At 45.9% G+C, this 14,097-nt stretch overlaps 2 protein-coding genes across 2 annotated transcripts in view; one reads left to right on the forward strand and one right to left on the reverse strand.

Annotated features, from left to right (window-relative positions):
* Positions 1-7,094: 7,094 nt before the first annotated feature.
* Positions 7,095-9,956, reverse strand: LOC306647793 (uncharacterized protein). The gene is made up of 3 exons (XM_079117321.1): positions 8,487-9,956; positions 7,734-7,889; positions 7,095-7,620 (listed from the first exon to the last, which is right to left on the reverse strand). The coding sequence occupies exons 1-3, from the start codon at positions 8,568-8,570 to the stop codon at positions 7,444-7,446; spliced, it is 417 nt and encodes a 138-aa protein (XP_078973447.1). The 5' UTR covers positions 8,571-9,956; the 3' UTR covers positions 7,095-7,443.
* PTGFRN (prostaglandin F2 receptor inhibitor) overlaps positions 7,901-14,097 on the forward strand; it is a 68,333-nt gene continuing 62,136 nt past the window's right edge. The window contains exon 1 of the mRNA XM_079117179.1: positions 7,901-8,158. Within this exon, the coding sequence (XP_078973305.1) occupies positions 8,110-8,158 (49 nt within the window). The 5' untranslated portion in view covers positions 7,901-8,109. The remainder of the gene's footprint in view (positions 8,159-14,097) is intronic.

Below are 14,097 nucleotides of genomic sequence, written 5' to 3' on the forward strand. Positions count from 1 at the left end.
TAGGTAGTGCTGTACCACAGAGCCACGTCTCCAGCCCCAGACTTCATTTATTTATTACAAACAAAAATGCCACTCTCTCTGTAGTTGTCATTGTCAGCTGGAGGAAAAGAAAGCTAAATGAATTCACTCTGACTCAAAGTTCTTGGTACATTATCTGAAATGTGTTTACAGAGGGTGAATTTCTTTCCCTGGAAGAGAAAGCATCACTCAAACCATTCACCTCTTTAATCAGAGCACAGGAACTTTCCAAGTTAATTTATTTTAAGCAATTTCCTGTTGGAAATCCAGCACAGAAGTGGTCGTACCCTGCATTGGAAGTGCTAATAATTCACATTGTAACTCCAGGTGTCTCCCTTGTCTGCATTTGGGGTACTTTGTGGAATCATTTTAATATTCCATAATCACTTTAATGTACTGTGTAATCTTGGACAAGTAACTTAGGTTCTCTGAGTCTCAGCTGCCTCATCTATAACATGAGGAGGTTTGGCTAGATCAGTGGTTTCAGATTATTTTCTCCCCAAATAAAGTTTTGCATGGCATTCCAACATATAAAAAGAGATGAAAGCAGAATAACCCCTAATTGGGGCTGACGCATTTACTGAGCAGATCTACTGTGTGCTGTGCTGGTGCCTGGAATAGAAGGTTGAGCAGAACAGGCCTCTTCTCTCACTCTAGTGGAAGAGACAGGCTTGTCTGCCTCAGTGTTCTGGGCTCAGATGGGTGCCCACTAGAGACCGGAGGAGTTAACACCCCTAGGGTCCAATCCCAGGTGTTGGGGAGGAGAACCAGGGAACAAATACCTGAACTCCTGTCCCTGAGGGACAACTCTAAGCTGGCTCTATGCACAGAAGTACTCACCTCAACAACACCACTGCATTGACTTTCTCTTGTCCCCTGATTTGCTGTTCCTATGACCTCATTGCTGCTTTCTGAGATCATTTCCCACATAAAGGACTCACTGCCAAACCAGTGTCTCAAACTCTGCTTTCTGTGGAACCTCACCTAATGGAGTGGCCACGTGAAGAAGTGCAAAAAGCATTTCCAAGGGAGACAGCAGAGGGGACAGGGGAGCAGTAAGCCCCTCGGTGCTGACTGGACCACTCTGATTCAATGCAGTCAATAGTAAAATCGGGGTTGACCACTATCTATCTGTCCTAGACACACTCAGACCACTCCAGCCCTCAACCACTATGTGCTTAGAGAAAGCAAATTAATATTTGTTTAACCAGTGCAGACGGATGAACAGGGCACATTCCTAGGGTTGAGGAGAGGAGAGTCCACTGTCTGCTGCTCCTGGAAACAACGCCCTTTGTCAGGAGCTCCTAGGCCTCTGTGGTCACTGTACGCTCCCTCCTCACATGGGTCCCTTCACATTGCAACCTGTCCCAAGAGCAGAGCTCATGGTGATTATTACCTCATTGTATTTAATCTGCAAATGAGGAGTTCAAATTCAAAAACATCTCTTGTAGGGCAGGAGATGTGGACTAGAATTTCACAATAAGGAGAATAGGAAAACGGCACCAATACAAGAAAGGACACGAAAATGAAAAAAAGTGAAATGAGTGAAAGGGAAAATAATGGTGACAAGGTAAGAAGGAACTGAAGAGAGGTTATACAAAATTCATAACAAAAGTCCTATTTGCATGCTATAGGAAGCCAAGACTTCAACCATAAACTTTCTAACCCTGCACCCTGAGAAGGAAAATACCAACAGTTATAATGTTTACAGGGTCCATCAGGTGAAATGAAATGGTCCCTAAGGAAAAGCGTAACTATTCGTGGCACTGAGATCAGAATAAAATTTCTCCATGGGTCTTAAGCAGAGAGGCTGCTGCCTGACGTAATGGAGAGCGTCTGTAAACCTGTCCTGCGGGAAACACAATGACAAAGTGCACTGGGCTGTTTCTGAGGACATCCTTCAATACCGGCTGATGGCATCGTGACAAAATGCAATTCAGTAAAAGCAACTTTATGGGGTGCCAACGTGATATATCCAGGTATTAAGCTCACTGACGGTCTACTTAATTCATAACTCGAGGTGGATCTTAGGGTTTCTAGAAGAATGTACAGGCTGCATTTTCTTCAGGTAATCTTCCATAAATATTGTTTTCTCAGTTGAGCTTTTAAAAAATATTGAGAGACAGTATGTTTGAAATCATCTGGATGGTGGCTGTTCTCGTGGTTGGTTGAGCACAAAATCACCTGCTCTGCCCATCCATCAGCCAACTGGGGCAAACCTGATGTCCTCTAGTGAAGATGTGGGGGCCACCCCAGGACAGCCTGCCTTAGATCAGAAGTGAAACTCCCGTGTTTCCGGGGAGAGGGCATCCAAGAGTCTCCTCAGAAAGTAACCTTGCACTCTAATGCAGAGGTCAGTGGATGATCAAGACCTTGGAAGCTCTGTGTCATAAAGCAGAGATCCAATAATTTTAGGCTGGCAAAAATATGAGGGCTGGTAAAACTCTGATGCTTCTGCTGGGGATGAAAACCTGTTCAGTCAAGTATCCATGAAGTAGGTGATGGTGAAAAATGGCACTCCTTGTTCACACTTTAAGATAAAGTTGGGGGGGGGGGGACTGGAGGTGTGGCTCAGTCATAGAGCACTTACCTGGCACTTGTGAGGACCTGAGTTTGAGCCTCAGTGCTACATAAAGGAAAAAAGGATAAAGTTGCAAAATATGACCTGTGACCAGGCAGGATGGCATACACCAGTAATCCCAGCTACTTTGGAAGTTAGGCAGGTGGATCACAAGTTCAAGGCCAACCTCAGCAACTGACACCCAGAGCAACTTAAGGAGACTGGGGATGTGGTTCGGTGGAAGAAAGCTTGCCTGGCATTTCAGTCCCCAGTACTGAAATGATATATAAGCTGAAGCTAAGTGACTTGAAGAAGGGTTATGGGCTACAAAGTGGATAAAAATGGGAAGATGCTACTGAAAATGATGGTTTGGTTTTAGAATAGTAGTTGATCTGTGAGTTCTCTCCAGTAGAGAGGAGATAGGTTTACAGCGTAGTAAGCCTAGTCTTCCACAATGAAACAGGGACATCTACACATGAGCGTCTCTGTCCTCTAATGCTGCAGAGCCAACTTCCAACCCAGCCCTAAGGGGAAAAGGACATGTAACAAGGACAAAGACAATGTGAGGACAAAATCAGTTGGTTGTAGCTGGATGAAGGGCACAGTCTTGAGGTTGGAAAGGACACCCCCCAGGTTAACTTGTCTGTGGTCTCACTTAATGCAGTTACCCCTAAATGCTCCCCTTATCAGTAGGTATTTAACCTGTGACTGAATGGGTTTTAGGGAAAAGAAGATACCACCATATAATACAGCTCCCTTCAGGATTGAGCTAGCTCTGCTTATTACAAACTAGGCCAAATTCTCTCTTGTGGCAATTTTTTACCCAGTGACTCAACAGAATATCCCTTAGCAAAGTTTGTTCCTTCTTTCAAATGCAAACTTCCAAACAATCTGAAGATAGCTTACTCAGAGTTCCATATTGTCTTCTCCAGAGTCTTCCAGAAAAAAAACTATTTCCATATAAGGCCAGTCTTCTCCGGATAAGGGTTGCTAGGTTTAGCAAATAAAAATATAGTATGCTCAGTTGAATTTGAGTTTCAGACAAGCAAGGAATACCTTTTTCAGTATAAGTATACTCCATGGAATATTTGGGACACATACTAAGAAAGTACTCCTTGTTTATCTGAAATTTAAATTTTACTAGGCATCCTGTATTTTAGCCAGCAACCCTACTCACAGTGCTTTTTAGTTAATAGATATCATTTTTTAAATGCAGGGCTTAGAACTTATAGTTCCAGGTGAACTGAGAAGTATGGTTCAAATGTGATGAGAAGGGATGGGGTGAGAGGTAAAGGGAAGAGAAGAGGACAGGCCTACACTCCCCCCGCACCCCACTCTTCTGTGTGAAGGCTAGGGCCAAGACTTTCCCAAAAGGAGAAAAAGTCCCCTCCCTGGCACACCAGTGGGGGGCTCAGGGCACAAGGCAGGCTAGACTGGACACAGTAGGGCACCACCATACTTGGCAGCCATGGCCTTGGGTAAAGAATCTGTTCCAACATTGGGCAGTTCCCTACAGTTATTTCTAACTTCCTAGATGTGGCAGTACTTTCTTTTCACCATTGATTCTACTACCTCTGTTCATTCTAGGAGCGACTTCAATCCTGATGATAGCATATGTGCAGAATATTCCACAATATGGCATGCACCTCTTTTATCTACCTAACTTCCTTTCAATTTCCTTTGCTCTTCCCGTACCATTATTCTTCCATCCTTAGCAGCATCCCAGGTCTTTTGACACATTAAATGAGATGAGAAGATCTGCCAGGGCCAGGGCCAGGGCCAGGACCACATGTACTCTTAACAACACACTTCTGTTGCAAAAGGATCCTCTCATTCCATTTCCTCATTTTCTCCTCATTCTTCCACCCCAGTGTCCCAGCGGGACTAACACTATGTGGGCAAATGTTTGCTCTGGGGGTGGTGCTTGGGAGACATTTTTGGCTTGGCGGAGGTGGAATCAGGGACAGTTCTAAGACATCTAAGAACAGTTTCTCTATCTCTCCCACTTCAGTCTTTTAGAACTGAAGAAAGGATGGCAAGGATGGATAGTTGGGAGGGGACACAGAGCAAGACCAGCCCGGGAGAACTGTGCTTACCCTATTCTCTGGCTGTTTTGAAGGTTGTCTCAGATGACATTCCACACTTTCTACACGGTTTGCCAAAATCCAAAATCAAATGATACTCATCATCAGGAAATGAAGGCTTCCTATTCCCGCCCCTCCCTTTTAAATTCTTATTTCCGTTCTCTAATTCTATAATTAAATCTTATATTTCTTTTAATTAGTAGTCCCTGTTTAACTTCAATTGGGGAAATACACACCTGGACACAGAACAAGAACTATTTTGAATGAAAATAATGGATAGAATGAAAAGGAGCCATGGAACACACTCCTTCCCCTGAGACCCTGCTGAAGTAGGGGTCAGATCATTAGGAGACTGAGTGTGGGTTGGTGGCAGCAGTAGGGTTAACGTACCAAGACTGGGTGAATCTTCGAACAATCGGGAAATTCCTTCCTTGGGAATTTTTAACATTTCATTTTCAAAGTTAAATAATATAGTGCTTTTGCCTGATCTCAACAGGGAAACCTGTTTGAGGGGAGAGAGTTTGAGGATTCTTGTGAGGTTTTCAGGGGCAATACCTGCAGACAGATAGGAGTAATCAAGCGAGAATACTGGCTGGTTGTGGCCAGTGTCCCAAGGGTCAGTGTAATGGGACAAAGGACACCCAAGTTAGGATTCATCCTCATTGGTGGTGGGGATGGGTTAGTTAGAATTAGTGGGTATGAGCCTTCCTACCCCTGGCAAGTCTATGCACTAATCAAAATGAGAACAATTGGTTGGGGCAAAAGATTTACCTGTACAGAAGATTACTCACTAAGGCAAATAAATGTCTGCCATAGTAACAGCATCATCAGATTCCAGAGTCATGAATTAACAGTTTGTGCTTGTCTGCTGTAGGTGCTGCACTTCTTTAGTTGGTAACACTTTATCTGCGTGCCGTCAGGGCCATGCAAACAGTGTGGTGGTTGTGACCAAATGTCTGGAGTTATTAATTTGTGCTCATTTTCTGCTACCAAAATGGCTCTTTGGTTGATTCTCGTGACACAGTTGACTGCCTGTCACCTACGGGCTGTCTATTTAGTCCCCATTCTACTTTCCTTACCTGGACAGTCTAATTTATTCTTCACATTTCAACTGTTCACTATGGTTATTTTCGTGATTGTAATTTCCTAACACCTGGGGTAGAATGGGAGGAGAGAAGAATCCCTACCGCATTAAGAATACAACATCTATTGTAGGTTCATCCCCTCAAGGACCTCACAACTGAATACCTACTGATACTTCAAGACTCACTGCACAGTCACCCCATCTGTGAATTTTTTTTCCTGCAAATCTTCCCCAGGACAGGCCACTCCCTGATTGTGTCATGACTGAACCTTGTACACACTGCCGCACCTACAGTCCATCATGCATGAACCATAAGCACTGCTAGGACAGGAACTGTCTGACTCATTCCTGTAGTTTCAGGATCTAGTTGGCATTCATTCACTCTATCAATACATATTGAGGACTTGCCATGTGCTAGGCACACTCCAGACTTGCATTTGTTTGTTAAACAAGAGGAACTTATTTATTTTCATTTTTGAGCAAAAATCGATTCTGCAGTAATGTGGGGGACACAAGATGAGAATGTGCCAGCCTTTTAGGTTCTTGTATTATTAGACAGAGATGGGAGCAGTACACATGTTGTGCTAAACTGAACGTGATCAAGTGCTAAAATGTGCAGTCCAGACGTTAAGTATTCTGGGTGGTAAAGAAGGGAAAAGATTGATGAGCAGAAATCTGAGCTTCTGGAGGAGCCAGGCCTTACACTTCTCTGTAGTTCCAACATCTTCCAAGGCTTAGACATTAGGCTTGTTTTCAAGGTTGATTGAATGAAATAATAATAATAAACTGCCCCTAGAAATACCAGGGAAGGATTGAGATGGGAGGGAGAAGAGTAAGAGGGTGGGCAAACAATATGGGAAAGAATCAGTTGTAGGAAGAAAGTAAAAAAAATTTTTACAGTGGTAAAATAGACATATCACCAAAATAACCATTTTAATCATGTTTAAATGGACTGTTCAGGGGCATTAAATACATTCACATTATTGCATCACCAGGAATGAATTTGTCAGTCTCTTTTGAAGGGATCATACCTGGCTAATCACACATTGGTTAATGGAAATAAGAAACGCTTGTTGGTGGAAATAATAATGTATCAGAATAAAAGCAGTGTTCTTCCCCAGCTTGGGCAGTTTCTCCAAGAACATCTGTGATTTGTTTTGCATATATTAATGAAAGGCTGTGGTGAGGGGGCAGTGGGTTACCAGTGCAGCTCCTTGTATGTCTGAATCATCCTTGTGAAGTTTCAAACAGGAACACGAAAAATATTCCCAGTAGGAAAAGTAGAGCCTTTTGTATTCAAATCAGAAGCACAGGAACTCTATTGTGAGGGGGAAAAAGAGTCTTTATTGATAACCAGTTGTGTCCACTTAAAGCAATGAATATTAAGTCTTACGAGTACATTCCATATGAGTACTCTAGCTATTAATATGCTTTTTTTTTTTTTTTTTTTTCTTTTTTTTTTCTGTAAGCGGGTGTCTTTGTGGAAAGTTGTTCTGGTCAATGCCGTGGGTACCCAGGAGAGGAGGGAGGGGTCAGGAGGAAGGCAAGCAACAGGATAGTTGTCAAAGTTCGGTTCTGATCTTGCCCCTTTGCTTGAGTCATTGGATAAGTCAAACACTGCAAGTCTCTATTCCACAGAGTTTGGATTCCATGGCCCTTAAAGTCCTTACAACTCTTTCAGTCTTATGTGAATAATGTTATCTAAGGGCCACGCAGTAGGCTGGTGGGGTGCTTAGCTCCCGAGGAGGGTAACGTAAGCGTCGTTGGCTGAGGGAATAGCAGGCACGCGTGGGTGACTCCTCAGTGGAGGAACTCGGGGCGTCCCGGGATAGGGCTAAACCGATGGAATTTCCAGATGAGTCTTCCCAGTCCAACTTTAAAAGGTCGGAGGAAAGTTTCTCATGAGGAGGGGGCCCGAGGGGAGGGCTGGGTGGGCTCCGCCATCGCCTCCCCTTTAAGCGGGTGGCCCCGGCGCCTCCTCCGTTACCTGGAGCGGGGAGGGGCTTGGGAAAGTTTGTGTTTGTTGCTGGCAAAGGGCCGGATGGGAGGCGCGGGCGGGCGCTGCGGTCCTTCCCTTTTGCTTTCGGGAAGCGGTCGGGGCTGCACACTGGGATCGGCGGGGCCAGCTCCCGGGGCCGGCCGTCTGGCGGAGGGAGGGAAGGAAGGAGGCGGGAGGGAGCGAGCGGAGCCCGGGGCGCACGTACGCCCCAGCGCTGGGATTTCTCGGCTCGCGAGGAGAGCGGAGCAGGCGCGCGGCCCAGCGGAGGAGCGCTGACTCTGGAGCAGCCGGAGCTGGAGGAGGAGGAGGAGGAGAGGCGGCGGGGAAGGAGGAGGAGGGGGAGAGTCTCTCCCGCCCTGCGAGCATGGGGCGCCTGGCGCCGAGGCCGCTGCTGCTGGCGCTCCTGTCGCTGGGTAAGTGCGCGTGGGGCTCGGCGGGACGCGGGGCACCGGCGGAGCCCTGTGGGGCTCGGCGGGGCGCGGCTGCAGCGCGCGGCCTGGGGCGCAGAGGGTGCCCTGGTGGTTCCCTGGAGACCCGGCCCTGGTGTACGGGCGGCCCGGCCGGGCGGGGAGCGGCTGCCGGGCCGCCCCGAGCCCGGTGCAAAGCGGCCCGGCCCCGCGCGGGGTGCAAGTAGCCTCTCCGCCAGGCCGAGCCTCGCCCCCCGCATGTGCCGGGGGAGTGGCCGGTGGCCCGCTTTCCCCCTGCCCTCTCTACCTGTTGGCCGCCGGGAGCCCGTCTCACCTTGAACTCCCGGCCCCGGAAGGTGCCTGCGGTCCCGGCCTTAGCTTGAGAGCGGAAATATGAGCCTTTGATACGCCCCGCCATAGCAGCCACCGGCCGATCGCTCTTCGCACACGCGTGCCCTCGCTGGGTCGCCTTTCCAGGGAAGCGAGAGAATCCAGCAACTTCCTTCCACGAAGGTCACGGGATGGCCCAGAGCGTTACAATGACAATCGGTGTACCGTCCCTTCCGTCATTTTTGTCTTGGCTAGATCTCCTGCCTCAGTCTTGTCTTTTAGCTTTTCTTCAAGCAGCCTAATCTCACATTTATACACAAAGACCCAAGTGCCAAGCATTTCCAACTTTTTCTACCTGTTACTTTCCCCCCCCTTACTGTCCCTTGCCTTTCACCCTCTGGAAACCTGGGGTTCTCTTGATGGACCAGCGCCCTCCCCCCACTCAAGGAATCATTCATGGATTTTTTTTTTTTTCTCTCCATTTTCCATTCACTCCATACACAGTCACCATCTCCACATAGATACACACGATGATCTTAATCAGCTAAGGAAATATGTTTGTTAAATGCCCACCATGGTACTGGAGGACTGATTCTTAAATGCTTTGATATTTTGGGCTCCCTGTAATAAGTGTCAACCATGACAAGCTGAATCCTGAGACCTGGTCACAGGTTCTCTTCCAATCCCCTAGAGAAGTCAGATCTGAATCTTGGCAGAGCACGTGGTGCTTTGGTGTCTGTCCCAGCCAGGCTCCAGCTGCACCGCAGGGTAAATAACTACTGTGTATTTTATGCCAAAGGGTCCCAGTGATGGCCTTCCACACCACTTCCCTTCTGCCTGCCCCAGGGCCACACTGTCTCAGCCCCCTGATTCCTGCAGCCAGCAAGCCAGCCTTTCTAGCTGCCTTACTGTGTTCTTCCTCCACTGGGAGGTGATGTCTGAAACTCATTCCCTTAGAGAGCTCATCCAACTACATTGCTTCAGATGCAGCCCACGTGCAGAAAGCTTCTGGATCTTCCTCTTAGTTTTGTAGCATCTCCCCTATGGTTTACCATCCTAGTGCTTTTAATCTTTCCCTTACACTCTGAGTCCCTTGTAAATTCTGTATTTGCTGCACATTGCTGGCCGTAGTTCACACAGTTTAATTGACTTATGTGTCTGTTGTCAAGCAGGGCCGTGACCCATGGTTGCACGTACGATGCACTGCACAACTCTAGGAGCTGCTGTTCATCGTAGTCTATGTGAATGACTCTCTCTAGAGTCGGGCAGTTCAGAGCCTGTACATCAGTCAGAAGGGTGCGGTGAGGTAGAAAGTTTGAAAAGAATGCCTTTGAGTAACTAGAGTCTGGGGGAAAAAGGGAGCGGGGGGCAGAAAGAGACTGGTAAAAATGAAATGTAAGTGGGAAAGCACAGCTTGGGGAAATCTTGACTGTACACCAGTGTATCCTGCCCTGCCTAGGTGTCTCATGTTAACTACAGCCAATGTCTTTTCACCAATGGTTCTCTGAAGTGTTGCTGTTCCACCTGTCAGCTCTGACTCTCAGTATCTCCTGTGCTTTGGTTTCAGCTTGACCTCTGGAAAGGCCTCCCTGTTTTTACACCTTTCTAGCCCTCTACTGATTCCTCAAACTTAATACATTGATAAGCACAATCATCTTTCCTCCAGTGTTGCAGCCTTCATAGAATCTTGTGTCACTGCTCTCTGTGACCTTCACCTTCACACAGTCTCTCATTATTTGGCTTTTCCTGAAGCACAGGCTCAAGTTGCTTCTCATCCTTCTGGTTTCTACAGCTACTGTTTTAGCCCAGGTCCTGGAGGTTCCCACATAGGTAACTTCTGACATCTTTATTTTTTCCTCCAACCTCCCTTCTAAGCTCATCGTTTTCCTAAAGGATCATTTTTGATCCACTTTTTCTCTTCGTTTTCTTATGATTTTCCTCTAGGGAGGTGCTCACCCTTGTGTTCTCTCCCCTCCAGTCTTATTTCTGGTTCAGACATGTCATTCCAAGTGACTCATTTGCTCTTCTTTACATAGGATATATAGATATCTTGCTTGTGTATTTCCTTTTTTTTCTAAAACTCACTTCCTCCATGAAGCTTTCCCAGCTAAGCCTACCTTACCAGAATCTCACCAGCACCACTCAGCTTCCTGTGGCAGCTGTTCACTTCTCTTGACTGTGTCTGACTTGTCTTGTCCATCCATCCAGCTTGGCATCTCTTGAGTGCTCCCTTTGTCCATAACAGTGAGTTCAGTACTGGGTGTTCCAGACAAATAACCAAGACAGCTTCTCACTGAGTGGTTGGTGGGGTCGAGTGGACAGATGATAAAACAACTAACTACCAGACAGAATGAGATTCCCCAGTAGAAACCAAGTGCTGGTAGGAAGCAAGGAAGAGGATGATTAATTTTGACTTGGGGGTTGGGGTTGCTTTTGCTGAAGAGGTGACATTTGAGCTGAGCCTTGAGGATAATTAGAATTTTGAAAGAAAGGATAGAAGAGCGTTCTGGGCTCTGGGGAAAAGCCTAAAGTGTGGATGAGTGAAAGTGCATGATTCACTCAGAAATGGCACATGAGTTCCATGTAATGAGGTTCTGGAGGAGGAGGAAATAAAGGGGGAGTAAACTGAAATGTGGGTTTGGGGTAGATGCTGGAGGCTTTGCTTGCTGTGCTGAGAAGTCTGGGTTGTGAGGGGTGGATTTGTTGGCTTCTGGGTGCTGCCAGGCAACTTGTGCTTCCCTTATCATGGCACCTATTTATTTCACTGGGTGTAACTGTCTGTCCCCTTGTCTAAATCCCTACCCTAATTATATCCCCCGGGGGCAGGGCCCATGTGGTCTTGCTAACTATTCTATCCTATTAATAATAGGACATATAACACATAGTGGGTTCTTGATAAATGTTGACCAACTGAATATATATGAATAGATATGTCTTTTTATCTGTGGATATGAGTAGCCATTAAAAGTTTGCAGGACGAGATTAACACGACAGGGGGATGGTGTTTGAGGAGGATAAATCCTCAAGTAGTGTACAGTGTGAATCGGAGGGTGGAAGGGCTGGCGATTGTGGAGAGGGATTAACACATTCTCTTCATGTCTATTTAAATTTTCTTTTTGTTTCCAGCAAATCCATTGAAATAGTTTTTAAATGACAAAGCATTACATCTATATTTTAAAATTCAAACACTACAAAAGGGTATTATATTAATTAGGGAGGCTAAACCACTCTAACAAATAGACACAAAGAATAGAGGCTCAAACAGTGAAGTGTCTTCTCTAACAGTGTCCTCGGGATGCTTCAGGGGGAAGGCTTAGGTGGGACCCTGTTCTACACAGTTGTTCTGGCTCCCAGGCTGGTGGCAGTTTTGCTATCTTCAGTCCATGATTTCATCGCTACTCTAGTCCCACAAAGGAAACAACATGTAGTAGAATATGTGGATACCTCCTGGGCCAAGCTTGGAAGAGACACTATCATTTCTGCATATACTCTGTGGGAAGGAATTTAGTTCCATCTCACACTAGCTGCAAGGGAAGCTGGGAGATGCAGAGAAACCTGGCAGCCATGTGCCAGCTACTGTGGGAGAAAGGAAGAACGAACTTGGGGAGATAGCTAGCTCTCTGTGTCAGTTATAAGGGATGTAAAATGAAAAATGCACTCACCCACCTGCCTAGCCATAGAACTCCTTTACAACATGTGTATCTTATGTCTGTACACTGTTTTTTTTTTTCAGTGCTGAGGATTAAACCCAGGCCCTTGTACATGCTATGCAAGCACTCTACTATTGAGCCATATCCCCAGCCCTTTTCTTCTCACATAGCTTCTGTTTAGGACTGAACCTAGAAGGACCCAAATAATAATAGATAAGTTATAAATTGCATGTCAAATGTCTGGCTTATACGTACATTCTGTCATTTATTTTTTCATGGCAACATTTTGTGAAAGGTAACCATTACTTTCTCCCTATTATAGATGATGAAACCAATTAAATAACTTGGCCAATTGTATAAAACTGTATGGCAGAGCCAGAATTTGATCTCAGGACTCTATTCTATCTCTTAAGGAGAAGCTGACTGATGTTCACATAACCTGTGCTGTGTACTGCTACAGATTAATTTCAGCAAAAAAGGATGATAGTGGTTTTCAAGCAAGAATGTAACTAAAAATAAGATCTGGGGTGAGTGTGGCCCAAGCACAGTTCCTGAAGGAAGTGGCAGGGCCAGCATGCACCTCTCGGATGCCACAACCTGCAACCTCTGCAGGTCACTACCCCTGCCCTGAGGGAAGGAAGCATGGAAGGAGGAAAAGGACTAGCAGGAGATCCGAGTGAATGCATACAGCTTTCTCAGTCTTTGAAGTGCTGTGGCCTTCAGAGATTCCTTGGCACTCATTTTAGCCTTGTTAACAGAATTCCTGTATCTGCCAAGCTGATTAATGCCTGCCCTGGCTATAATTATTCTTTTTAGCCTGCTGAATAGGGTCTCTGGTTGTCAGTGATCATTCCTTACAAGGCAGTTGGGCTAGTCGGCGTTTATATGGCTATTTTGTTTTAGTGATGAGCTGCTGGGCTGATTTCCCCCCGTAGATTGAATGTACATTTTCATATTGGCGCTGTGTCTGGCAGTTAAATAAGGTGTGGGCTTGTCTGTCGGTGTGTGTCTGTGTCTCACTTTATCAAATGAAGTTGGGGGGAAGCTGTCAGGGGCAGTTCATAGCTATTCAGTTTAATTGCATTGGTTTCTTAAGGCAAGGTTGCAAGGCCATTTGACTCTGCTTTGGGAAAATAACTTGCACTGGCAAAAATATCTTCATAATTTATCTTCTGGAAAAGGCAAAGTGCTGCAGTTGGCACAGTCAGTGGTTTTTTAGATTTTGGAATATTTCTCTCCATACCAACTGTAGTCTTTGGGAAGCAACAAAATTAGACCCAGTGGTTAATGCTGTCACCTACCGGCAGTGTGATTTCCAATAGATGGGAGATAATGGCACAGTGTATGTATTTGTTCTTCGAATGCTGATTTATCCAAGTGTTTGTGATAGATTGTAGAGTTACTAAATGGCATGATTCAAGTTTAAGTATGTCATTCTGGGCTTTAACTGCATCTGGTTTCACACCTTTTTAAGCAATTAGTTTACAAGAGCATTTTCATCACTTGAAATATTTCAGGGGAGTAGAAAGGGATAGTGTAGCTACTGCTGTTCTGTCCTGGACGAATTTGGTTTCAAACAGTGAGAAGCAGAATTGTGCTTAAGAGTTCAGGGCCCATTTCAGAATGTGTGTTACCTTTGAATCCTAATGAAATAGAGGCAGTTTTCAGACAGATGGGTTTCTTCTCAGACCTTAAAAGTGACACTAAGCCAAGGACGTTCTAGGAATGGCTCTTCCTTGTTCTTATTTAGAGCTGGCCTCAGTCAGCACTCCCCTGCTTGTTGGCCATGGTAAAGGATGCTGCATAGGTTTCACGGAGGTTGCAGGTATAGCATTATACTCTACCCTCAGCCCCCAGAGCCCAAGAGTCAGAGGCAGCCTCTAAATCTGAAAGCCAGTTACCTGGCAGCTGTACAGGTATTATCACTTCCTGCATGTGCTGTGATTGCCAAAGGTTGGCAGTTAT

This window comes from Sciurus vulgaris, assembly GCF_902686455.1.
Source record: "Sciurus vulgaris genome assembly, chromosome: 1".
Taxonomy (NCBI): domain Eukaryota; kingdom Metazoa; phylum Chordata; class Mammalia; order Rodentia; family Sciuridae; genus Sciurus; species Sciurus vulgaris.